Consider the following 27,973-nt stretch of genomic DNA (forward strand, 5'->3'; position numbering starts at 1 on the left):
ATGCTGCTCATTAGCTCATTGGCCTTATTACACCATCCATTATAAACTATACTAATACATCACAGTGTGTTTAACATTTGTTCTCCTCCAATAAAACTTGGGAACAAAATGCCAGTGGGAAGTAAATGGCCCAGCACACAAAAAATAGAAAGAATCTCCAATAATTGTTATAGTGACTGATGAGCGCTAATTTGTTCCCACTAGCAGTTAGCTCACCAGCTACAAATGTTCAGCAACAAGCCCTGCAAGAAATCACCATGCCACTACCAAAAACATCGCCACGATGTGAGGATTCATTGCGCTGTGCTACTTTCACAGTGACTGCTGTTCCATAAGTTACATAGTCTTGCTTTAACAAATGAGTAATAATTATTAATTATCAATATACATGCAATATCCATTGATTTTGTAGATCATACCAAAAAGGAAATCAGGGTGCCCTGCTTGAGAATTTCACTGTTTTGGGTTTTTTTTTTAGTTAAATTTTTTAAAAAATAACCTGGAATGTTATATACTCAGACTGCAAAAGTTCTTTTTTTTTTTTTTTTTTTTTACAGTGACAGTACTTGGTATAAACTGAAATGACATATTGGGGTTGGGGTAGGGTGGGGGGGTAATGGTGGTTGGGGATACACACCATACACAATTGAAAGCCTGGCTTCTGTGTTTCAGGCCTCAACATGAATCTGTTTGAGACAGAACAATAAAATGGTGCTTTGTATTTTCAATTAATTTTTCTTTTTTTTTTTTCTTTTTTTCTGTGGCATATTTTTGTATTATTTTTCTACCAGTATAAGCAATATTTGACTTGTTACTTACTGGATCAACTGAAATGCCTTAACTTCTGGACTGACTGATAATAAAGTGATAAAAAATTTAGCTCAGAGTGTATTTATCTGCACGTTGCATTGTTCAGCCACAGTTCACATACAGCGCTCCACCGCCTCATAAAATGTCTGCGAGTTCAACCACACCTCACTGAACTTTGTCCTGTACTCATTTGCACGCACTGTTTCTTACAGTTGAGCTTTTCTCCATGTGTCTCACAAAAAAGCTCCAAGGTTCACCTGCATCAGACTTTACCTGTGAGGAGGAGAAGGAGGAGCTTTCTGAAAGAGACCGAAGGAGACTTTTTTCACTGCTAGACTCTCACAGCTCACTGAATAGCTCACAGTGCGTTGGAATATGTTTTTGCGTTGCAGTGTGGTGTGGTTGCTTTTGCTTTTCTTTGCACAGGTTTGTCCCTCTACTGACAAACATTCAAAGTGCAGGCATGGCAGACATACACAGACCCATCAGAGGACCCACAGGACAAAAAAGTTCTGTGATCCCTCCCTCACAGCCCAGAGAGCAGGTGCTCTCACTCAGGTAGGGCAGCTCTTTGTTGGGTTTTCTGTTGCACATTTTGGGTTTTGCACAGCAAATGGTGCTAAACAAGGAGAAAAAAAAATCATTTTGTGTTACACCTGAAATTGCTCTGACCCCTTTTGAAAAAATAAATATTTTGATCTGATGTGAGTGTATTAAGGTCCTATCACACATACATTACAAACTCAATCCTTGGTATACAAACCTATGGTGCATAATGTACATAACGACCAGTGAGTTATTGTTTCTCTCTGTCTCCATGTCACACCCTGATTTACAACTCAAACCAGTGGAGACAATGTACTTTCTTTGTGACAAATGCATTTCATACAAGATTGAATTCCCATTAAATCCACATGCTCTTGCAATGAATCACTTTGCAGTGTGGTTACTCAGTGATAAACTCTTTCTCCTGAGCAGGTTATGCTGTTAGAGTGTTTGCTTGTGTTAATTGTCCCACAGTTGACTGTTCTGCTCTCTGTGTCTGTACAGAAGTGCAGCTCTGGCTTCTACAGAGAGTGGGCCGGACCACACAGGAGTCAGTGTGTGCCATGCAGCTGCAATGGACTCTCCAATGACTGTGATGAGTATACAGGGAACTGCATGGTTGGTGTTCACAGACATGCACACGGCGAAGGCCAGCCAAAATGTCCTTACTTTGCAAAAATGTCTTTAATCTGTTGGTTAAAAACGTGTTCCAGTCCTCAATATGCAACAGCACACACAGATATGGCACATGTTCAGTTGTTGATGTATAGAACACTTTGTGGGCCAAACCAGTGACAAAACCTGTTGTTCATGTTGTTTCATCTAACTGACCTGCAGAACTGTCAGTTCAACACCATTGGGGACCACTGTGAACGCTGTAAAGAGGGTTTCTATGGAAACGCAGCCGACAGGACCTGTCGTGCCTGTCCATGCCCGTTTACAACAAACAAGTCAGTTTCTTTTTCGTACCGTGCTCAACCGTGCTCAACTGATTTCTGCTCTGCATCAGTATGAAGATCTTATTCCTTCTCTCTGTAGTTTTGCACTGGCCTGTCTGGACGCCGGCTCAGGAGTGGTTGAATGCTTGTGTAAACGTGGTTACAGTGGAACCAGATGTGAGAGGTGTGTCTGCTATTCAAGAACCCTACACAAGCATCAGATACATTTCAAGATAATCATCAGTGCACCAAAATGTTGCATATTTATACCTACTGTTCACTGTTTTCTTTGCAGGGCACATAAATTATATTGACACTAAAAACGTGAAAGCTCAAAAGCAGCCTGTCCTTGTTTTTCTCTCTTTATTAAGATGTGCATTTGGTTACTATGGCAATCCAATGGTGTATGGAGGCAGCTGCAAGCCCTGCAACTGTAAGGATAGGATGTTGAACATTTGTGATTCTCTGACTGGAGGTAAATTTACATTTTCACACAAATACACACAAATAAAGGTTTAAGAAAAATGCTTGTCGGTTAAACAGAAAGTGATGCAATCAGTTTTGGACAACCAATCTGGGCTACTGGAGAAGCTGTTTGGCCATTGTGGGTTCTTCTACATGTTTGCAAATGACGTTTAATGCGTGGTTTTTTAAATCTATGAGCTATGAGCACAAATCCTTTAAGAAGAATGATAAAATCAAAGTTGCAGTGGCCGAGATATCCTGACTTTTGGTCCACTGTAAGGTCAAGCTCCAAAAATACTTGAATCTTCATTTCCCAAGATGCAATCAGCAGCCTTTTTTTTTTGTCAGACACTTTCTGCCTTACAAATACCAATATGTTAATTTCATGCTCTAGTTTGTAAAGCAGGCTTTCAGGTATGAATTTGTAGTCTGCAAGCCCAAGCGTAGAAAATAACCCTTGGCGGAGCTAGGACTATTTTCTCAGACCTCACAACCAAATTGGACATTATACAACTGTTTTCAGAGGCTGAGTAGTTCTGCTCATGACGAGTAAACTAACCTTCATGTGTTGAAATCCATGTTAATATCCTTTCCTTTTAATAGAGTGCATCACATCTGATGACAGCAGCAGTGGTGATCAGTGTCATGGTGAGTTTGTGTCGGAAAGTCATCTTGCGATCATCTTTTGAATAATGAAGAGTTACCTAAAATATCCTCTCCTTGTATTTCCTGACAGAATGTGACAGCTGCACTCTTGCCTTACTGGCTGACTTGGAAAAGATGGATGACGCTCTGGTTTGGCTGAAGCAGCAGATGGAGAACATCACTAATGACCCCGGTTCACTGTTCAGCCTGAACCGCCTGCAGGCTAACATCTCTGAAACCAAGGTACAGTACATGAAGGTTTTAGGCCTGTTTAGCTCCTTTAAAACTTTTTAGAGTTTGCCAAAAGATAAAAGATCCTAACTTTTACATTCAAATCAGGCAACAACATTTCCCCATATTTAGAATACTCCTCACTTCTCCTGTGTTGCAGATTCTGGTTGGGAGGTACAGCTCTGCTGTGAGACACCTGAATCCAGAGGTGAAACAGCTGGAAGCAGATGTGGATGTTGTCGCAGACGACTTAAGTCAACTGATTGACAAGGTACCTGGAGTGACTTTTCCTCAGTTAATCAAACTGAAACTCCATCAGGAGGATAATTTTGCTGAATTGTATGATTTATTATTTTAATACTACAGGAGGCATTTTTAGAAACTGATTACATCACACACACATCACATCATGTCAAAGAGTGATGGATGGAGTTTTATTGATGAACTTTCTTCCTCTTAGTGCAGAGTATAAACAATGGATGTGCATAAATCAATCTGGAAACACATGAGAAGTAATGACACAATTTTAAAATTATTTCCAACTTTCCAGACATTTGAACATGTATTATATCTGGAGAAGGTCTCGCAGAACGTGAATGGAACAAAGTTAAAGGCAGAGGATCTGCTCTCTGAAGCTATAGTTCTCCACACTACAATACAAGGTACATTAATTGAACAATATGTGTTGCTACACCGCTTCTCTGCAAGTGGGCTTTGAGAGTTTCCTCAAAATTTAAAGGTCCAGTGTGTCAGATTTAGGGGGATTTATTGGCAGAATATGGCAGAAGTGGAATGGAATATTCATAAGCATGTTTTCATGAGTGTAGTCATTTTAAAATAAGAACTATTGTGTTTTTGTTACCTTAGAATGAGCTGTTTATATCTACAGAGGGTGTGGGTCTTCACAATGAACAAATGAAACACTGGCTCCAGAGAAAACCTTTTGCATTTTGCAAACTGTAATCTCCCCACTAGATGTTACTAAATCCTGCACACTGGTCCTTTAAAGCAAGCTGTGCCAAATATCACATTAACAGAATACATGAAACCAGACATTATTAAGCAAGTTTCCTTAACTTTAATTATTTTTGCTCTGTAATCTGCCTCTTCTGTCTGGAACTTGTTGAGGAAACGGAATAACTGGCTCAGTCAAACTGACTCTCTGCCACAGATGTATCATTTACAGCGGTGTCTCTGTTATTGTGGTTCGTCAGATTTGATAAAGCGGCTAACTGAGGTGAAACCTGGAGAGTCAGTGACAATCTCTGAAAACAACAAAGCAGGAATGATGGAGGCTCAGCGCATCGTGCAGGAAATGAGAAAGAGAGGCTGCGCTGCTCAGAGAGACACAGCTGGCAGAGAGCAGGAGGACGCACACACATGTGAGATTTTATCTGTTGGTTGGTTTGTTTTCTGGCGTAGATAGAGATTAAGTTTAGTTTATGGTTACTCTGATGTTTGGATCCTCACACGAAGCAAACTTTCATTCACTTCACACTGATGTGAAGGGGATTCACAACTCTCCAACTTTTTTGATTGGTTTTGTTTATCGCTTCTCCTCCTTCTCCTTAACAACAAAAAGATATTTGTTACCTTCTCACCAGCGGTCACCATCCCTAAACCTAACTCCAAATTCTGGAAAATAACAGTAATTTTAAAAGAAATAAGTTGATTTTGAGCTCCCAGATCTAGCTTGACAATTTGAAAAATACGTGTTTTCATTTTCTTTCAAGGTTTAGATGCTAGTTTAAGTGGAATCCAGCTAACTTGATCACTTTTCAATGAATGTATGAAATAACTGAGTTAACATTCCTTAACTGATGATCAATAAAGTGTAAACTAATCATATGAAAGATAAACACAGGTGTTACCAATGATACTAATTAGGTTCTTGTCAGCAGTGTCAACTGTAACGCCGTTATTTTTTGCAGTAACTAGTAATTTAACGCATTATTTTTTAAATTCAGTAACTCAGTAAACGTTACTACATGATGCGTTACTCCGTTATTTTTTGTGTAGTCTGCAGCCAGAGCTGTGTAGTCCTGAATCTTCCTGTGTGTGTGTGTGTGTGTGTGTGTGTGTGTGTGTGTGTGTCAGCGGGGAGACGGGAGAAGACACGCTGTGTGGGCGTGTCTGTTTATAAGACTGGTATCATCATGGCGTCGGCGGCGGAGCCCAAGTCAAGTTTCTTTACATGGAGATATTCTCACTACTTGACCTTTGTCGAGCACAAAGACAAGAACGTTTTAGTTAAATGTAAGTTGTGTCTTGGGTCAAAGATCTTATCTACTGCCCAAAATAGCAATTCAAACCTGTTGAAACACTTACAGAAACAATGCTGCAACGAAGCTAGTAGCTAAGAGTACAGACACAGACTGATGCCACTTCACCTCCACCACCTCAGCAACAGCGGCTGGATTTGAACCGAGGGACTGACTGCTCCTGCTAACCAGGAAAAAGATGATAAAGTCATTCAAGGTATTTTGTAGAAGACATGCAGCCAATTTCTACTGTGGAGTCGCCTGCTTTCAGGAAGCTAGTTAGCATGATACCGGGCGTCACACGGCAAATGGGACGAAACACTTTTTCTAAGTACCTGGAGAGCGAATACGCAAAAATGGAAACCGAGCTAAAGAAAACTTAACTCAAAACTTAATGGGAGACCTTTTTTTTCATAGTGACTAAAAACTTTTCACAGTACCGCGTTACCTTTTGGTGTAAGTGATCAGTAAAGTAACTGAGTTACTTTTGAAATAAAGTAACTAGTAACGGTAACTAGTTACTGGTTTTCAGTAACTAGCACAACACTGCTCGTCAGTGAGCCAACTCTGTTTGACCTAAATGAAACAAAACCTTAATTAGTATCATTAGTAACACCTGTGTTTACCTACTATTTAATGTCAAAATGGCTGCTGTGAAAATGATCTATTCTGCAGTAAATCATGAGTCATTCGTTAGTTGACACACAAATAAACAAATATAAAAACTCCATGGAACAAAAATTCATGCTACAAAGAGTCATAACTGAGCTTGTTTGCAAGTGGTTCAGGTGGAAAATGATTTTTGGGCTGTTGGGGAATTTTTCGCTGCAATACCCCAAGTGGCCACTGGGAAAAATTGACAGCAAGGCTGAGCAGCATTGCTCCATCTAGTTTTATTACAAGTTCATGGTCTTTACAGTGGGCCAAGCTAAAAGGCTACTAGCTGTAGCCTAATATTGAATAAACAGACATATTTATAGAACAGGCCTGTTTTTAAAAAATTGAGCTGGGAGAGGTGGGTAGTATTCTGAGAAAAAAAAAATCCAAGATTAATGCTGTAAATGTACAAGGAAAAATAGATATTCTCTAAGATTATGAACTCCCGTCATATCAGAGACGGATGACACTGACTGGCTGATATCCAATAAATATGGCATCAACCCTGAAAATCATGTGCAGATTGCCTCAACATGTGAAATCCATGCTGTTTGTGTTCTCCTCAGTGTTGGACACGATCAGGAACATGACAGATCCTGCAGAATCTCTGCTGGCATCAAACTCTTCTCTGAGTGAAGTGGCTGAGCTGCTGTCAGACGCAGAGGACGCAGTCAACAGGACACATGGTCTTAATGTGAAGAATCATGCTATGCTACAACAGCTGGAGGTGGTGTGAAACACAGCTGCCATTAGTCATACGTTTCTAATGTACAACAGGAAAATCTGTAGTGTCATACTGATGTTTTCACCTCTCTTTGCTCATTGTTTGCCAGAGTCTCCACACTCAGCTGCAGGGAGAACACAGTACACTTCTTCCTGTGACTGACATGACAAAAGATGTGCTAAAGAATATCACAGACATCTTTTCAATGCTTGAGGATATTAAAAGAGTAAGCAGTCGTCTTTTACCACCCTGACTCCTCGAGACCAGCCTTTGAGAGTCCAAACTGAGTTTATTGTGTGTAAATTGCAGGACTTTGAGAATCATGCAGCTCAGCTCGATGGTGGAAGGTTGGAACTCATGAAGAAGTTAAGCAACATCGCTCAAATTATGGCGAATGTGCAGATGGTAACCAAGGCTGAGGAGCATGCGGAGGAGCTCAACAGATTGGTGACAGAGTTTGAACAGTGAGTGCGAAGCAGAAGAGACAAAGAATGTGGGGAGATATGATTTAGATTAAAAGGGATCATTTGGATTATTTGAAGTGGGGTTGAATGAGGTTCTTATATCAATAGTCAGTGTATTTCCTACAGTAGATGGCAGTCGAAGCACAGAAGCTAAGTAATGTGCTGCTGGGGATGGGGTCAGCACCAAAATGTATTTTAGCCACTTAAAAAGATCCATCTAAAAAAACTCAATATCAGTTTAAGTGCACACTATATTCAGAATATTTTCACAGCTTGTTGTCAGGCAGCTTTTTCAATGGAAAACTGGAAATAATATAAGCCAAATACTGCTCTCTTTTGCCTCACAGAACCCAGCTTCCTCGATCTGTTAGTTAGTCTGACTTTGGTGAATCTGAACTATTCTTTTAAGACACCAAAGTCACATGATAACAAAAATAAACTAACAGATTGTGATAGTGGTGGACTAGTGACTCTTGTGTTCTGCGAAGTGAAACGTCTGATTCTGTCTATGGAGTTTGGTTGGTTTGAAGAGAGTGACCCCTGTGACCCTTATGATCCAGTCCACAGCAGTGCATTGTTTAACTTCCTACACCAGTACTCCTGCTGTTTCCCTAAACCGGGGGTGTGTCCACCACCATCTATTGTAAACTGACTATTAATAACTACCTCAAAAAACCCCACTCCGACTAATCAATAACACTGAAGAGAACTATGTTTATTTTGACATTAATACATCATGTTATATGTTATTCCAGAGTGCTGCATAATGCTACGAACGGTACTGACCTGCTCAGTGTCCTGGGTATAGGAGCTTATAACAACATCATAAACACAATAGAAAAGGCAGCGATAGCAGCAAATCAGTCCAGTGAGGCTGCTGATCAAGCCTTAAAGGTAAATTACGTGCTATTATGCTTGATAAAAAGCTGAATGTTTAGTAATGGTAATGCTTATCAAAAATATTAATATGATTATGTCACAATAAATTAGGGTGTGATGGAGGGACATCTGGTCAGCAGGGCTCAAGGACTCAAAGATAATTCAACTCTTTTCTGGGCACAAGCCAAGGAGACTCAGAGTGACCTTAAAAGTGCGTAAACGGCCTCATTAGTAACAAGTCAGATTCAATATATTCATTCTGGATGTCCAAAAAGTGAAAAGCTGTACAATGTCTTTTGGACAGTGCTGTCGCATACAGTGAACGCCCACAAAGATCGTGTGAATAAGCAAAAGGAAAAGGGAAAATCACTGAGAATGGACATTTCATCTGCCAGCGGTGACATCAAAAAGATCAGAAAAGGTATACATCTCTTTCACTTTGACTGGATCATTGGAAGTCTGTATGGGGACACGTGAAATGGCAGATTATGCACTATACCTGAGTCACAGTACAGCTCAATGGCTTTTTCATTTCAGATGACACAGAAGTCCTGATAGAGTCTGCGAAAACAGCCGCCTCTACCGCTAACTCCGCAGTCAGTGATGCAACAGAGAGACTGAAGAATATCAGCCAGGAAGTGGAGAGAATAATTTTATCCAATGTCAGTGTGAATGTCAATGATATATTGACTGATGCAGACCAGGCAGGTGAATATTTAACAGTAGAAAACAGCCACTTTTTTGCACTTGTTTCCTCATTTTAAATTTTATTTTGCTGTTGGGTTATCATAATTCTATAGTTTGTTGTGTTTTTTTTCTGTGTCTGTCTCAGTGAAGAACTTGAGCAAAGCCGTTCCTGCACTGAAAGACAAAATCACACAAATTGAGGCTCTCAGTGGGAAGGTGCCTCCCAGTGCCAACATGACAGAAAGCATCTGGAGAATCAAGGATGTGATAGAGGAGACAAGAAACTATGTTAACAGGGTAAAGTTTTCCTTTAAAATGGTTGTTTCTGGCACGTCAGCTTTGATTTGAAGGGACATGTCACCCCCAAATCAAAAATACACATTTGTCCCCGAGTCTGCAGTGCTGTTTATCTATCTAGATTGTTTTGTCTGAGCTGCAGAGTTTTTAAGATATCAGGCATAGAGATGTATGTTGTCTCTCCAAAAATCATGATCTGGTTACTCAAGACAAACTACAGACCTTGTTGTGAGCATTTTCATGTGAGAACTTCTTTCTTTCTAATTTAAAGAAAGTAGTTCCAGTAGATTCTAGATGGATAAATAGCACTACAGGCCAGGAGGAAAATATATGAAAAATATAAATATATCAAAAATATGTAGTCTTGATTTTGGGGTGAACTATCCCTTTAGAGCTGCTGCTCCTGTCTGTTCTTCAGGTCTTCAGGCTAAAGCCTGTTGTTTCAGGCTGCTGTTTTTGGTTGTCCATCCCTTTTTACTGTCTTGTTCTTTCTCATTGCTTTCATAGCATTGTTCTCTGATTTAACAAAAAAGTAAAAACCTGCTGTACACTAGCTGCCCTGCACCAGATGGCAAAGTTAGTAACTACCTAGTGAACAAAGAGGAACATTTAGCAGCTAATGTGCCAGATATTTCCCTCAGGAATTGTTGGAGATTAAAAACAGAACTAACAAAAAAGTAAAAAGGATTTATATTCCCTAGGTGACAAGAATCCCAACTCCAAATTAATGCTAATGTTGCTCCATGTCTGCTGCCCCAAATGCCCCCAAAAACTGTTGCAAGTCTACCTTAACTCATTGCTCGCTGGTTAGCTTGCTAAATGCATTTCAGTTCTGATATTTTGACATGTTTTAATTGGAAAAGAACAGGCGTAATCAAAGTCTGTTTTTGTTTTCCGGGTTTTTCAAATGGAAACACCCACTCAGCCGTTACAAAAGGCAGTGATGTACTATAGGTTACAGCACTTGCTTATATGGCAATAACATTGTGCAGAAGCTTATGTTACGTCATATGGGGAAAACTTTTCAGGAAAATAGTAATCTGAGGCCAAAACATGTGCACTTAGACCAGATTGAATATCTGGATTTGAATACATATTGAGTACTACTGGGAAGCTACAAAATGATATAGAAAGCCTAAAAAAATAATGGACCCACCCTTTAATAATAATCTAGTTAGCAGCTGTTTTCAGCCAAAAAATCTCTGATAACCCACAGACTGCTACGAGTGACAGACAAAGTTAGCGGTTAGTTGGTGAACACAGTGGATAATAAAGCTGCTAAAGACGCAGATATTTCCAACAGGAGTTGGTGGAGACCAAAAACAAGCTAAAAGGGAAATTGGACTCACTACATTCATCAGGTGGACACAAACCTGATTCCAAATGAATGTAAATGTTGCAACATATCTACTGGATGTGTTAATAAACAATTCTTTGCTAACAGGTTTGCTGTATCAACTTTCCGCTGCCCCCAAACAGCCAAAAAATCAGTTATTGTAGGTCTAGCCAAAAACACAGCAAAACATTTTCACAAATCACCATTAATTTCCACCTTGATCGTCTCACAGCTCTCACTTGCCACCAATTTCAATGGAAAGGGTCATGTGGAGCTTCGTCCTCCGAGAGACGTCGATGACATAAAAGCATTTACAGCTGTCGATCTGCTTCTCAATCGCCATGAGAACAATCCCTCCAAAGGTAACTCCAGACATAAGCGACGCCAGAAACGAAGAGACACCAGCTTCTTTGTTTTCTACCTGGGCAACAAGAATGTGAGTGTGTCTCCTTAAATACAGAAAAATTAGTGATTTTGAGATTTGAGTGACAGATATCTGATTTTTTTTTGTATGTCATGGTATTCACTCATTTTCAGGCCTCTGGAGACTACATTGGGATGGCGATCAGAAGCAATGTATTGATCTGTGTCTACAAGTTGGGTGGAGTGGTCCAAGAGGTGGAAACCAGCCCAGTAACAACCACCAATGTGAACTCCACAGACTTTGACAGGGTTATCCTCCACAGGTACTCCATACAGAAATTTAGAAGAAGAACAAGGATCTTCTACCTAAAAGTACTGCACTCAAAGTTTCCTCCTCTACCAGTTATCTCTGTGTGTCAACAACTCCTGCAGAGTTTACCAAGATGCTGAAGTTAACATCACACAGAACTTCACGTCAAAGACGCCCATCCACTTCTCTCTCAAACGTGTACTTCCAAACACAATGACCGGCATCCTCAATCTGGATCCAGGCAGTGTTGTTTTCTACGTGGGCGGCTATCCGAAGAACTTTCAGGTAATCAGTCACTGCTGCTATTTCATTATACCTGCATTTATTTACTCTTCCTGCTGGTAGAAACAGAAAAAGAGACTTTAATCAAACAAAGCTTTTATTGATTTCAATCAGCACCCACTGGGAATTGCAGTCTCAAAAGTGTCAAGACCAAACCCAGTAAACAAGCCTATCTCCTCCTTGACTGGTTATCTTATATCCATGGAAACCCATTTTCACCAAGAAAAGAAAAAATGCATAGGTTAGGGATGATTAAAAAAAAAACCCAAAATACTCATGGTTAGCAGATAGTAAGTCAAAATTTTGATGAGTCATTTTGACTTACTAAAGCAGAAGTTTGACTTATTTAGTCAGCAGTCAACTGAATCAGTACCTCAATTAGTCATTAGTAAGTAGTATTAGTTGTAGTAGTAATAAAGGTACAATATACAACATTCTGCCTCACTAGATGCCGGCAGTTTACTCTGTTAAGATAAAGTGGAGTAATGACTATCTGTCTTACCTACATCTGGTGTCAAATTTCTAATATTACAGCTAAACAATATACTAAAATATGTTTCTGGAAACATTTTACGTGGTGAGGCAGTGCAGTAATCTTGATCCATATTTGATTAGCATTGCCTAGTTTGACAGTTTGATCTGGGTTTTGTGAGCAGTTTTATCTAGTAAACAAAGCACGCATTTATTTTGTTCTGAGATGCTGCCGGTTCACTGCGACATCTAATGGCAGTGAATATTGCATACAGCACTTTTTAAGTTTTGAACTGTGCTAATAATGGTAACTGTTACATTAACATTTTTCATTCTGTATCATGTCAAACTTTTCATTTTTTTAATTTATTTTTTGCTTCTTGCCACATGAAGAGTTTGAGAATAATACGACTATAATAAACTTTGATTTTAAATGGAGCATATGTGTCAGAAATGATGAGAAATGAAGCAATCAAATCATCAATCATCGACCGACTGCAGAGGAAATGTGGTCGTCCAATGTCCTTAAAATATGTTGAGTGAATTCATCCATTCATGGCATGTTGACATTTTCAGTCCCTCTTCTTTTGATTCTTCCAGCCTCCAGTGGAGCTGAATTACCCCAAATACAGAGGAGCAATGAAACTTTCCTACATAAATAACAATCCTGTTAGTCTGTTCAACTACAAGCATGCAGCCAATCTGGACCCCAAACAGCCCTCTGTGAAGTAAGGACTTAAAAAATGTTTCAAACAGTTACAGTGTTCATAGACTTCTGTTGTTACAATGACTAGAAATGGTTAAATAATGATTGAATTATTCTTTATTTGTTTAGTATTCGCAGGTCGGAGGTGTTTGATTATTATAAGGGGACCGGTTACCGGATGGCACTCATGAAGGAGCCGAGTAGGAAAAAGAGAAGACTGATCAAGTTTCACGTAAACAGTCGAGAGACAGATGCCTTGTTATTCTACATTGGAAGTGAAGTACGATGTTTCTAACTGACTTGAACAGATTTACAGAAGCACCAGTCAAACAATTACTGATAACAGCATCTTGCTCTACAAATAGAAAATGAAACATTGTCAGTAAAAAACAGTGGAGGGGAAAACTTAACTGACCATATGTGTCTCTGGTACTCAACATGATTATGATTTTGATTTTCAGCATGATTTTCAATGATTTTGGGCTCTGGGACTGGAGATGACACTGTTTAAATAGCAAAGTTAAACTGTAGATGCCCTAAATGCCTGCGCACCATGCACCTTAGACTGTGCGCTATAGATCATCTAAGTAGGGCCCTTTGTGTTTTATCCATTACAGGAGTCTTTTTTCTGTGTGTCTGTGGAGAGAGGCTTCCTGGTGCTTCAAGGACGGCAAACAGGCCGAGAGGTCAAACTTCAGAGTGCTGAAAAAGTGTCTCTATTTGTAAGTTGATCTAGGTAACTTTAGAAAATGAACATCAAGCAGTGCCAGATTTATGAATTCATGCTTTTGTTCCACTTATAAACTGCTTTACTAATGATGTGTCCTGTCTCAGGGCACACAATTTGCAATCACTATTACAGACATCTTTACTGTGCACTACGGACAAAAGCAGATCTTTACAGATCACAGTCAAACAAACTACACGAGTTACTACATCGGGGGTCTGCCAGCATCACTCAGACAGAGGTAACAAAACAGATACAAGCAGCATTCACAGCTTTAAATCACCAGATTAGCTTAGATCTATTTATGCCTATGAATCTCAGACACAACATCACGACTCCACCCCTGAGAGGATGTGTGGATCACGTGACAGAGGAGGCTGAGGCCGTTCAGTACAACAGGACGATTGGTGTCACTGATGGATGCCCGATCTCAGCACTGGTAAACTGCCAAAAAGACATGACCAGAATACATGGCTGCTCTAAGTTTCATGCCACAAAAAGACCAAAAACAGAGCTAAATATTAGACTTATATTCTGCAGGTGGACAATTTAATTTATTTTGTCAAAGTCAGTCACAGTCGTGCTTTAAAGTATTTAGAACTGTACTGAAAAAAGTACTGAACAGACTTTAGACAGACAAAGAAACTTAATATTAGTGTTTTTCTGGTTTGTGTAGGGTGTTCGTTTAGCTACGTTGCATTCTGCTCTATCTGCTGATTCCCTGTTTGACTGGGGTGAGCGGCCGCTCAGAGTCTCCCTGGGCTTCAGGACCACAGACAGACATGGTATTCTTCTTAGGAGCAGCAGCTCTCAGGTAAACCCTGCATGCCTCATGTGAAGCTTCAAAAGTGAATCAAAAGTTGAAGATGACTCCATCAGTATTCTCTGATCTTCTGCAGGGCTCCAACTCTGTCCATGACCTCCAGCTGTCTCTGGCTGATGGCCATGTGGTATTCAATAGTGACAATTATACTTTGAGGTCAGATAAGAGGTACAGTGATGGGAACTGGCACTACCTGTTTGTAGTACGGAGGTCAACAGGGTAAGATGTCTTCCTTTTGTCTGTAACTGTACTTTTATCTCACTTACTGTAATCTCAATTTTAAAAACAGCACGTTACTGAACCTGTTGTGATTTTCTCAGGTTGGAGCTCAGCATTGACAATGTAAAGGTGACTCAGGGACAGTCGCCCCAAAGAAAACCACTGGATCAAAATTTTCAGGGCGAGAAATTCACAGCCTGCATCGCTAACCTTTACACAAGGAGGTCTGCAAACATAAAAAATCTGTTTTTAATGTCACAGCTGTTCTGTTACAGATGTTATGTTTCCATTTCTCTGACAGTAAACCAAATTTATTTCTTATAAAAATATAATCTGACACAGGTCTGAGCAGAGCTTTATACCTGCTGATCTAAGCTCGTTTTCACTGACGGACGATGCGGTCCTCGGCCGGTGCAGTCTCCGTCCACCAACACCACACACTGAGGTTTTACCAACACCTGTACCGACAGGGCCCCAGACACAAAAACCTGTGAGCACAGCAAGCCATTATTTCTACAGCACCATAACAATTTGCTCATTGGTTTTATTATTAGATAGTGATGCAAGTTATTTGTTTGCTGCTTGTCAGATTCAAGCTCCGGCAGGCAGCCAGTGTAAACAGCAGCGAGCACAGCATGGTGAATACCAGCTCACTGAGGAAGACAGCTGGCTCAGTTTCACCCTGCCAGAAGAGGACCTTAACTTCAGGTATTCATGTATTTCATGTATAAACAATAAAATACCTTGGTGTTTTCTGAAGATGTAGAAATGCTGACAGAATTCTTCAGAAGCATTAGTGTTTTGGTTTGATGTCTTTTTTTTTTTTTTTTGATACTTCTCTTGTGTCTCAGGCCTCACTTCTCTCTTAACATCAAGACCAAGTCATTAAAAGGGCTGATCCTCCATGTAGCAGGGGGAGGAGATGTCCCCCTGTTGGCTCTGTACTTGGCCAACGGCAAGATCAAGATGTCACTTGGAAAGGACAGGACCATCTTCCACAAGGAGAAGAGCAACGATGGGAACTGGCACAAAGTAAGCGACAGTATGCTAAACCCTGCACTTCGAAATTTTGAATCTTTGACTACACAGGAGCAAATAAAGCTGGTTGAAAACTTCCTCCAGCTGAGTTTTCCATGTTTCTACATTCCATAAACGAAAACTCTACATAAAGATCCTAAAAATGCACATGATGGCTACATATGTGAAAATAGATAACACTAGCTAGTGCAAGTTTGTCTGGGGATTCTGGAGTGTAAACATCTTGATAACAAATAAAAAGCAGCAGCTAAACTCCTGTATAGTAGCTTCTTGGATGCTCCAGTAAATACACCGAACAGGTATTAATACGACCTCTAACTCAACAAAATAATGTACTTAGCTAAGGCCATGTGGGGTCCTTTAATATGACAAATGTTCCTGTATTCCCAGGCTCCTTCTATGTTCTCCAGATCTATATATTACAAAATGGGTTAGGAGGATAGCATTGGGTACAGGGTCATAGGTACATAGGTAAGCATGCAAACCTTCTGCCATTAGCAAGATATGTTAGAGCAAATAAACACACAAAAATCAATTTCTTACACTTTTGTTCTTTTTGTAAAGGCTAAAAATAGACCACATTCCTAACTTTTTAAATGCAGAGTATCTGTCTTTAAAGAGCCCCATGCACACTGCTTCAAGACCAAATCTTGACACGCCTACTGCCTAGTTATCATTACTTAACTGTAATAGTCTCTGTTCAGGAGCAGGTTTAAGTGAACAGTCAGTTACTATACATTTTTGTGCCCCTGACACATACAGTTAACACTTCAGTGTCGTGTAGATCATAGTGATAGTAACCTAAAATTTCTCTGACTGAGGTCTTTAGGTGAGGAAGTTGTGTTGAGTCGCTTCACTTGTGTGACAGGTTGTCTCTGTGTGTACAGGTTGACTTCAGTGTGGAGAGGAACTCTTTTCACCTGCTGGTTGATGGAGTCCGTGTGACTGATGGACATTTACCAAAGAATGAGGGATCGTCTTTAATGCTGCACAACCCTGTGTATCTGGGAGGTGATCCCATAAGCAAAACCACAAAAGTCTGTATCACACCTCGGTCATAGACTGTGTCATATATTTTCATTTGTTTCACATATTGACCCTCTTCTCTTTTCTGCTCTCATTCTCCCTCAGGGACACAACATTCCCATGAACAGTATTATTGGATGTGTACGGGAATTCAAAATGAATGAGGAAGTTGTTGGAGAACCTGACGAAAGCCATAAAACTTTACCTTGCTTCGATAATCTCACAGAGAAGGGGACATACTTTGGTGGCGGTCACATCATCTTAGGTCTGACAAATTTCATACATCCTGATGTCTTGTTTTATGTCCCTGTTTCTAGAGCCTGAGCACAGGTTATAACAAACACTGACCCAAACCTGTTATCTGTTCCAGATAATTACTTCATTGTTGGCTCCCAGTTTGTGTTGGCTTTCGAGCTGCGTCCTCAGTACCTGACAGGTCTTCTCTTCCATGTGCAAAGTCACAAGACCAGCCTTAATGTGTTCTTAATGGAAACCAAGGTGAAACCTCTCACTCTTAGAATGAACAATGACAGCTTTTCAGGCAGCTGTTCAAAAGAAAAAGTGCATTAAATGAGCAAAACATTATGTTACCAGGTGGGCGTTGAAGTGAATGATGGTAGCGGTGCTGTCAGTGTCTCAGTGACTCCTCGTGAAAGCCTCTGTGATGGAAAATTTCACGTTGTTACAGGTATGACTTATCATACTGACAACATCACACAAAGTTATAATAATACATGAGTATCTCTAAATTTTAGATTTGCATGTTATTGTCCTGCAGTGTCCAAACAACTTGAAGTTATCAAACTGGAAGTGGACTCTGAGCAGAAAGTCACCCCCTTCACATCCAGCTCACACGCAACAACACTGGATACACTTTACATCGGAGGTAAATCCATCAAATATTTCACAACCAGTCTTTCAGAGAGTATCAGCTTTTATGAAATAACCCTGACTAGGATTTTGTTCTTTCTTTGTTGTTGCATTTATTTTGTTTTGAAGAGGGATATGCAGTAAAGATATGTTGGTGTCATTGTCACATGCTAACTAACGTAAAGGAGCACTTCAGCCCCAAAATGATTTGCATATCAGTTACCCACTCTCTATTCTTTGAATTAATCTTTGAAGTTTTTATGCCTCCGCCCGCTGAAGGTGCCGGGCCGGAGGCATACTGTTCTCCGGTTGTCCGACCGTACGTGAGTCCGTGCATCTGTCCGTCACAGATTTTTGTTTGCGCGATAACTTTTGAACGGGTGGACGGATTTGCACCAAATCTTGTGTGCTAAGACTCTATAACAGGTACATGAACTGATTAACTGAGACCAAAGCTTTTGAGATCGCCGCAAAATGGCCGTCTGACAGACCTGTCTCTAAAAACACACTTATGCCAATAACTTGGTCAATTTTAAAGCTTTTTTATATTTGACTTTGATATATTTTTGAATAACTATGTTGGATAATATTAGGTAATAAAGGTAATAGTCCTTTCCTTGCAATCTTTTCTCATTAACTGTATACTGTATCAATAGAGCCATAATCTCAATTTATAATGAATCAATGGTTTCAATCAGGTGTAGGGAACACAAAAAGTCACAGTTGTATGAAACTGTTGCAGGTGGAGGCATCAGAATCGACGCTTTAGCGTCGACTTCTACCCGTTTTCATTATAGTGTGCAAGCAATCGTAAAAAACTGTAAATATAGGTCATATTTAGTTGAGTAGAGATTTATATCTTGTACTTCTTAATTAAAAAAAAGTATTTTTAAAATATATTTATACTTTTAATAAAACTGTATTATCAGTAGTATTAAAAAACACCTGATGTGCTGCAGAATGTGGAATGAGGCAGGGTCACATTAAAAGAAATCAGCGTATAGATATATTATGACGAAAACATTTTTATTAATATAATGAAATGTGTTCCTTAGTGTGTCTGCGATTTTATTGACAAGTCACCTGTGTGGGTTGATGAAGGCTTTAAAATGAAATATTATTCCAAGCCTAGAAGAGGTCACTCAGTAACGTGGAGATTCCCACTAGGGAACAAATGGTGAAGCACCTACTGCAATGCCACCACAATTGCTGGATGCAACCAGTGGAGATAAGTTCTGCCAACATTAACATAAACAATCTAATCAGACAAAAGTTATCTCTAACAAGATTTAAACTGAAGCAGTTGTTGATCACTTGCAGCCCCTAGTGGGTCCTAGAAATCAGCTGTCAATGGTTGTACAACAACTGAGCAATCAAAAAATAGAATTAGTGCCTCGTAGTTGTAATTCTCTACCAAACAGTCAACTTGCAGCTTACATCCATGTCTGTTGAGACTCATATAATGTATGTAGTGAAGACTTTGAAGGAATTTAATATAGAACTTACTACTATATTGATCTGTAAATGTGAGGGAATTTAATAAAAGATATTCAGTGTATTATATTCAGTGTATACACACACATACACCAAAAGAAAAAGTGACTTATTGTCCAAAATAAACATCAGTTAAATTGTTTCCATTCTTACAACCTTCTCCTTTGGTACACGTCTCATTTCTAATACAAGTCTAACATTTTTTTTTTTCTTTTAACAACCCAACACTTATTGTTACCAAAAGAACAATCATGAGTCATTATCACAGAGTTGTGGCCTACAGAGCAGCCTATAAAATAACCTGCTGTTTTTAACTGGGGACATAGAAATGTATCTTTAGAAACAGTTTCATATAAATTTTTGTATAAATTGCAGGGTCATGCATGTGCAGGAAATCTTTGAACACACTTGAGTTTTAATGCAGTGTTTTGAAGGAATGAAAAGTCCTTGGATTTTAGATAAAGTGCTTAAACTTGCTTGATATTGCATTACATTCAGAATAAACTGCTGCCTGACTGAATTTGTCAGTTACATTTTTACATTAAGATATAGAATAAGTCACATAGTCACTGAGTCAGATTTTGCCAAATAAGAATTTAACCGATTAAACATGTACTAATTGATTATTAATCAATAGTCTAGAAGAGGCATTAATTGCGCTGCATTTGACTTTGTTTTGTCTGGCATAGCCATTCATGGATTAGGGAACTTAAAATTAAACTTCCTAGTGAAAAAATTTGTTTTATGTCTTATTAATTATTAATGATCAATCAAAAAATCACTTGTTAGCAACTATCTAATCAACTATCTGTTTAGGGAAATGCATAAACTTCACAACTGTAATAGGAATTCATTTGTCACCTGTTTGTAGAAATCTATCACAAAACATAATTCTGGTTGATAATAGCACAATAGCATCTAATTTAACGTAATGAAGAGGTGAAATAATCATTTTCTATATAAATGTCATTTACCTGGAAGGTGTTGGAAGAACTTGACCATGTTTGGGAACCAGTGTTGTAAACCACTACATTTCAGAGGGAAATGTACCCTTTATCTCACTGCAACGCCAGCTTTGGTTACTAACAGTTTATGTTTTTGTCCACCTGTCAGTTAGCTAGTCAATTTTTCTTTTTTTTTTTTTTGCCAGCCACAATAGATTACCAATGTGGGGTTATTTTTGATTCGTTATTGACACAAATCTACCAGCCACTTGCTTATTTTACCAGCATGTTTACCCACCTAAACGTGGTCACTGGTATAATCTGGAATGTATCCATACAAAACATGAAGAGCTAATAAAACATGATGATTTGTTGAAGAAAAAAAAATACATGCATTTAACATTTACAATCCCAAAAAATAACATTAAATATGTTTTAGTTCAGTAACAACTAACAAACTGCACGATATTGCCCTGAGGCAACAGACAAAAACACTATTTTAGTACATACATTAAAAACAAAATTAATATTTAAACAGTGAATCATACTCATACACATGCATATATATTTTAATTTTTTATTAATTAATTTATTGCCAGATAAACATTCTCATCTGTGGACAATTTAGAGTCACCAATTAGCCTATTATGCTGCATGTCTTTGGACTGTGGGAGGAAGCCGGAGCACCCGGAGAGAACCCACGCGGACACGAGGAGAACATGCCAACTCCACACAGAAAGGCCCCAGCCACAAACTCCCCAGCTGGCTAGGGGATTTGAGCTCAGGACCTTCTTGCTGTGAGGCAGCACTGCTAATCAATGCGCCACCGTGCCGCCCTTTTAGTCACAGTTGTGTTTGATTGTTGTCTGAGTTGTTATTTAAATGGTGAATGTGTTGGAGTGAAGTCATGCAGCTGTGACAGGTGACACGTGTGATACACAGGCATGGTCATTTGAGTCTGTCTGAAAGGCAGCTGCTCTTGGAGTTCCTGCTGGTGATGGAGTTCTGTCTGTCCTGGCGACGTGTTGGGCAGAAGAACGTGGACATGCAGGTGACGTTGGTCCATCGCTGCAGCCTGTGAAGTGGACAGCTCCATTCCTGCTGGTGTCACTGCTGCTGCTTGGCCTTTTGAGTTTCCTCTGCAAGACAGAAACACCAGTCGGTCTTCTGAAACCTTAAAAACTCAAGATACTGCTTCTTGACTCTCACATTCACACCTATGGACAATTTAGAGTCACCAATTAGCCTATGATGCTGCCTGTCTTTGGACTGTGGGAGGAAGCCGGAGCACCCGGAGAGAACCCACGCGGACACGAGGAGAACATGCAAACTCCACACAGAAAGGCCCCAGCCACAAACTCCCCAGCTGGCTAGGGGATTTGAGCTCAGGACCTTCTTGCTGTGAGGCAGCACTGCTAATCAGTGTGCCACCGTGCCGCCCTTCCCTTTTAGTCACAGTTGTGTTTGATTGTTGTCTGTGTTGTTATTTAAATGGTGAATGTGTTGGAGTGAAGCCATGCAGCTGTGACAGGTGACACAGGCATGGTCACTTGAGTCTGTCTGAAAGGCAGCTGCTCTTGGAGTTCCTGCTGGTGATGGAGGTCTGTCTGTCCTGGCCAGGTGTTGGGCTGAAGAACTTGGACATGCAGGCGATGTTGGTCCATCGCTGCAGCCTGTGAAGTGGACAGCTCCATTCCTGCTGGAGTCACACGCTGCTGCTTGGCCTTCTGAGTTTCCTCTGCAATACAAAAACACCAGTCGGTCTTCTGAAACCTTACAAACTCAAGATATTGCTTCTTAAACCTGCTTTAAAGGATCAATATGTAACCCCCTAGCGTTCAAAAAAGAGTACTGCAATCCAAATAGCAACTATATTAAATATCCTGAATCCCTATTCAATGTACAATCTATGTTTGAAGCAAGTTGTGGTTGCAAAAACCAACATGGCCGCCCCCATAATACCAAACTTGAGGCTTGAAAACAGTTGTTCACAAACCAATGGGTGACATCACAGTGGCTGCGTGACTTGAATATTGTCTTACCTTCAGCCTCTGTGGGGACCTGGCTCCTCTCCCACTTCCTCTTCGTCTTTTTGCCCTACACACATACAAACATATTGATATCAGAGGATGAAAACTTGTTGCAGTGAGTGTGTGTCATCAGCTCTAATGTAATGATGTGTAGTGATGTAAACATGTTATGAGTTGTGTGTCAGCAGGGTGTACTTACATAGTTATCAAAAGTGGACCATCCAGGGTGATGCTGTAGGTGCAGCAGTCTTTCTCTTTCGGCTTGCTCGTAATATTTCGCCTGCTCCGGCCTTGTTAGTGAATTCCACTGACGGACAGACGACAACATACTGTGAGTGAGTTAACAAGCTAAACTAGCACAGCACAGAAATAAGCATTGACAGTGATGTCTTGTTGCAGAGTACCAACCGAAAAGGAACTATTATTTTTATACCAAACTTTACCAGACGAGTGTCGTTTGTAAAACACTGTGTCCCAAATATACAGAACCAACATACCTACCCTTTCTGCCACGGCTTTGTTTACAGTCGCACTTTCTCTATTGTTGATTTCGGCAGCTACAGCTGACCTCTGCTCCTTCAAGTAGAGCATGAAGGCATTTGGCGGCTTTTTCACGTATGGCCGGTCGTTGTCGTCTTGTTGGCTTTCACGCTTCCTCTTTCTGTAAGACAAAACAGAGCTCATTTTAATCACTGCAAAGAAAGACGTATTCTAGGAAAAAGTTACGATTAGCAGAATAATACAAGATGTAAATGTTAACTTTATCTATGCATGTATTGTACAAAATCCGTTAAAAGGAACTGATTATAATAATATTCGTGTTTGTAGACAATTAAGAGACACATGAAATCAGTCAATGGCCCAGAGAAAATAAGTATAAGGTGACTGTGATTCCTTTATGAGTCTGACTTATTTATGGTGACCACTGTCAGACATCATGAGCTGGTCACAAAAAAAAGACAAAAGCACGTTTTGATCTAAACTGTCCAGAACAAACTTACCTTGATTTGATGATATCCGGTGGGGGAGCAGAGACGGGGTTAATGGCAAGTCCTGGTGGAAGCGCATACACCAACTGTCCATTCCTACACAGACAAAGACACACACATTTGTTAGCAGAAGGAGTGTGATGATACATACTCAAGCACAGCAGCAGTGTTCCCTCCTGTGTTTGTTTGCATTCATGAGTGTGTTACTTACATAACTCCAACTGGACGCAGGGACTGGTTGGTGTCTTCAGGGATCCTGGGAACTGGTACACTGTTACACTGGAGACACAAACACACACAGAAAAAGGTGATTAGACAAGTTGCAATGGTGTCATCTGTCCACCAAATGTCCTAACACTGTCTTACCTGTCCGTGGCCATAAGCACCTCCTTGGCTGTACAGGTGACCTGGCTGCATAGGGTTCAGTTCCAGTAGGGCAGAGACAGGAGGAGGAGGTTGGTTGTCTGGAACAGCATCAAAATATATTAGAGCATCTTCCAGTAGGATGCTCCCAGGGAATTCTGCACCCTGGCTGTCTGCTGGCTGAGGCTGGGGGTTCAGGTCCAGAGTGGCAGGAACAGGAAGATGAGATCCATCATCGGGGGTTGCATAAAGAAAAGCTAAAACATCGTTCCAAACAGCGTCGTCACATCCGTTATCCTCGCTGTCTGCTGGCTGAGGGTTGGGGTTGAGTTCCAGCCCGGCAGGGACAGGAGGAGAAGGAGGAGGTAGAAGATCAGGTGGGTCATCCAACAGTGTGTACAGGGCCTGGATAGCAGTCTCTATCAACTCTCCCTGCTCCATCCCCTCTACAATACAGTCAAACTCTGCCCTGAGCTCCATATGGGGGCAAAGATGATCTGTGTGCAGTTTGTTGTTGCTGAACTCTTCCAGAAGAGAGACGTATACGTCTGATTCGGTCTGGACTCCTGTTAAACACATCAAAAAGAAGCTGCTTTTGAGACACTTGACTGTGGAGTAACATTCATTTATATGATATATCATATAGTCATTTAGGCATATATTGTATATTTTAGTTCACTATATTTGTTACTTTGCAGATATTGCACATACTGTGTATAAACAACTAACAACAAGATTTAGAGAAAATATTCAACTAATTTTAGCTGTCTCTGTGTGTGTGTGTGCTGTTCAGTTACTTACGTTCACACATTTTACTTTGCTGTTCACCAACTTGTCTTGAACTCTCTCTCGGGGTTTAGATTCTCGATATTTCGCTCTCAGTGTCGCTCTGAAGCCTTCGTGAATACTAGACAAATGACCAAATGTGGGCTCAGATGTCCCTGATGCTGTCTGTCATTCTCATGATGTCATGAGGTGCATTGTGATGTAAGCATTCCATTCTCCGACTCCATTCTGATTTATTCAGTTTGTCAGAATTCATTCCAAATTCAAAAAAAAATTGAAACAAATTAACAAACAATTAAAATACAATAAAACAGACCAGAAGATAAAACATTTCAGTCAGAATTACAATAAACTCACCACAACATTTTTAAATTATAACCGTGTACCACATGCACAGATGTTGATTCACAAAATTGCATATATGTGCATATATTTCTCTTTATAAGATGAAGCATTTCCTTTTTTTATTACATATCTATTGGCACAAGCATGTGTAAAATCCAACATTTTATATACAGCCTAAGATAAGCCCTTTAACACTTTTTAAAGATGAATAAAAACATTTCGAAAATGAACTTAAAGAAATTTGAAAATACCAAAAACAGATAGTATGCAGTATGATGTACTAAATCAGCTGCTTTGATTATATTTGTACAGTTAATTAATGGAAATATATTTTAAATATATGAGTTTCTATTATATTAGTTGAGTACAGACCCATTATTAAGAAGTACAAGATATAAATCTGTGCTCAGCTAAATATAAAGATGTGTATATTAAATACATTTATACATTAGTCAAAATTAGTTTAAGTTTTAAAATGAAAATTCATTGCTTATGTATTTATGTATTTATGCTGGAACAGCTCCTGGTATTAAATGGCCACTTGTTGGATAAAGTAGCCTAATCAGAACTGGCCAGAACCAATCTGTCTTTTTATATATGTAGTCTTACACCAGCTAGTGATTTAACCTCACTCTCAACACAGACTCTAGTTAAAGTTTTATATTGAATTGAAGAATATGAAAACCACATAAACAGCATTGTCCATTTTCTTTATTAATCAATTTATTTGGCATATAAAATGTAAGAAAATTGTGAAAAATATAGATCAGTGTTTCCCACAGTCCAAGATGATGTCCTCAAATGTCTTGTTTTGTCCACAACCCAAATATTTTCAGTTTACTGTCAGAGAGGATTAAAGAAACCAGAAAATATTCACAGAAGCTGAAATCTGAGAATTTGTACACTTTTTATTTAAAAAATGACTTATAACAATTAATCACTTATCAAAATAGATGCAATTTAATAGTCGATAACTAAGTCAATTAAACTTCCACCCAGTGAAGCATTTTTTCACTAGAGGCTATGATAATGTGCAGGGTAGTTTATCATCTATGTTTTAAAAGTGTAATCCTACTAATAATCCTAGTTTTTAACTGAAAGTATCTGTAATCTGATCATGTCTTTTTTTTTATCTGTAACTGTAATGGAACACAGTTACTTTTTTTTGTATCCAGATTACGTATTCCTGTTACTCTCCGACCCTGAACGTTGGTCCACCTGTAGAGATGTTGCAGTGTTGTTTAGGTAGTGATCCAATGGCAGTTCTTGACCAGTTTTACTTTGGGGGGCAGGCTGGAGCCAGTTGTCCTGCTGTAGTAATAGTACATAATGTAATAGCACACAAAAAAAACAACATTAAATGCCATGATTGGTATTTGTTTGAGTACCTTACAACTGCAAGTATTTGTTTCAGTAACAGTATTCAGTTCAGTAACATGGTGTCAGCACCATATCATTGCAAGAGAGTGATCATTTTACTATTATTGTGGATTTTTGAAGTGAGAGGGCACAGGGGTGTCTGGTGAGAGGCAGTGCTTTGAAAGGGCAGAGAACTGACATGATATTAGATTTCTGTGTCTAATGTAGAGAAGTGTGTTTAGTGATTTGAAAAACACTCTCTTTAGTGTTTTGCAAAAAGTGTGAGGCTGAGAATGTGCCTATTGTTGTGCAGATCTGGACTGAAGTTTTGCTCCTTGAGTATCAAGTTTGTCTCTAAAAACACACTTATGCCAAGAACTTGGTCAATTTTAAAGCTTTTTTTATATTTGACTTTGATATATTTTTGAATAACTATGTTGGATACTATTAGGTAATAAAGATAATAGCTCTTTCCTTGCAATCTTTTCTCATTAACTGTATACTGTATCAATAGAGCCATAATCTCAATTTATAATGAATCAATGGTTTCAATCAGTTGTAGGGAACACAAAAAGTCACAGTTGTATGAAACTGTTGCAGGTGGAGGCATCAGAATCGACGCTTTAGTGTCGACTTCTACCTGTTTTCATTTTTTCTTGCATGCCATTGTCTCCAGATGAAAAAAGGAAATCTTCATGCTCAGTATTTTCAAGAAACATTGCTTGTGAAATCATTTCTGAGCCTTGAAGGCAAACACTTATTATGTTCACCTGCAACACCAGCTGGTAAAATTTGGCATTACTGGCCCAGTGTTCAGCTTAATATCAAACTGACCTATAATACTGCTATACCTGTTGTTGTAAGATTGGTATCCACTGATACATGGCTGATATGGCTAATCATCAGGGCATCCCATAGTTTTAAATCTATGTCAAACATACAAAACATGATAAAAATAGGGGGGAAAAAAAGAAAAAAAAACAGACGGTATATGCTGCATATGCATTTATGCACATACACATACAAACGTTTGCATATATGAAAAAAAAAATGCATTACAGAAAAGCCAAGGCAGCAAAATACACTAAAGAAAACAACTGATGGTGTACAATTTGTGTGAGTGTGTGTGATAATCTTCTGTTTCTGTTTTGTCCTCTTCTCCATTCAGGGACAACAAAGCAAAGCGGCGTCTCTGTGTCCTCACCATTTGTGGGCTGCTTGCGAAATGTGAAGATTAACGGCAGGCCTGTTGCATTTGAGACAGGATCCAGGGTGGTTGGACCTGTGAACATCAAAAGATGCCCTGCAAACTAATTATGTGTAATAAATGGTTGATAAACCAACGTTTTCAACCCCACTGACCCTACGGCATCATTACAAAGTCATATTGTGTAGGCAAGCTTTGTTGAAACCCACAAAACCCCATTTGAAATTCTATTTGTTGAGCCTCCACACCCCCACAGTTCAAATGCAGTTTACAATGACAAAGACCATATTTATAGTATGTTTTCATGAGTGTATAATCACCTGAAAATAGAAAATGTGTTTTTGTTACCTTAGAATAAGCTGTTTATAAATACAGAGGGTGTGGGTCTTCTTCCATAGAGGCCGCCATGTTTCTACAGGAGCCCAAATGGACAAATCAAACACTGGCCATAGATAGGGCACTTCACATTTTTTGTGAGTTCAGCAGCCACTGTTGGTTCTGGAAGGGGAGGGTGCAACTAAATCCTACACACTGGTCCTGAACCACTGTAAACTGTAAAAATAACATGCAAAATAAAAAATAACATGACAGTAAAAATTCATTTTAAGTAGTTTTCTTTGGCCAAAGTTTTCCAGATAAAGCAGCTTTACTACTGCTGAGTAAACTGGAAAGAAATCCTAA

At 39.4% G+C, this 27,973-nt stretch overlaps 1 protein-coding gene across 1 annotated transcript; it reads left to right on the plus strand.

The window, feature by feature from the left end:
- The first annotated feature begins 1,179 nt into the window (after positions 1-1,179).
- On the plus strand, positions 1,180-27,939 carry lama3 (laminin, alpha 3). The gene is made up of 38 exons (XM_084722739.1): positions 1,180-1,368; positions 1,861-1,974; positions 2,194-2,306; positions 2,395-2,478; positions 2,666-2,769; positions 3,363-3,407; positions 3,496-3,647; positions 3,796-3,906; positions 4,186-4,297; positions 4,850-5,017; positions 7,120-7,280; positions 7,387-7,503; positions 7,587-7,741; positions 8,497-8,635; positions 8,732-8,831; positions 8,925-9,041; positions 9,158-9,328; positions 9,453-9,604; positions 11,173-11,376; positions 11,478-11,626; positions 11,736-11,898; positions 12,967-13,094; positions 13,202-13,352; positions 13,690-13,794; positions 13,907-14,040; positions 14,121-14,238; positions 14,476-14,613; positions 14,699-14,841; positions 14,943-15,065; positions 15,184-15,331; positions 15,431-15,549; positions 15,693-15,873; positions 16,767-16,916; positions 17,011-17,170; positions 17,276-17,403; positions 17,500-17,593; positions 17,684-17,791; positions 27,254-27,939. Exons 1-38 carry the CDS (start codon positions 1,186-1,188, stop codon positions 27,397-27,399), a joined length of 5,088 nt encoding a protein of 1,695 aa, XP_084578865.1. The 5' UTR covers positions 1,180-1,185; the 3' UTR covers positions 27,400-27,939.
- Positions 27,940-27,973: the final 34 nt, after the last annotated feature.

The sequence above is a fragment of the Lutjanus erythropterus genome, chromosome 7, assembly GCF_056507025.1.
Source record: "Lutjanus erythropterus isolate fLutEry1 chromosome 7, fLutEry1.hap2, whole genome shotgun sequence".
NCBI lineage: Eukaryota > Metazoa > Chordata > Actinopteri > Lutjaniformes > Lutjanidae > Lutjanus > Lutjanus erythropterus.

Bases quoted from the DNA above. Each gene is read 5' to 3' on its own strand.
- lama3 (XM_084722739.1), top strand. From the start codon at position 1,186: ATGTTTTTGCGTTGCAGTGTGGTGTGGTTGCTTTTGCTTTTCTTTGCA. The intron at 14,614-14,698 runs GTAAACCCTGCA...GATCTTCTGCAG, and splicing joins TTAGGAGCAGCAGCTCTCAG to GGCTCCAACTCTGTCCATGA. The intron at 17,594-17,683 runs GTATGACTTATC...ATTGTCCTGCAG, and splicing joins AAAATTTCACGTTGTTACAG to TGTCCAAACAACTTGAAGTT.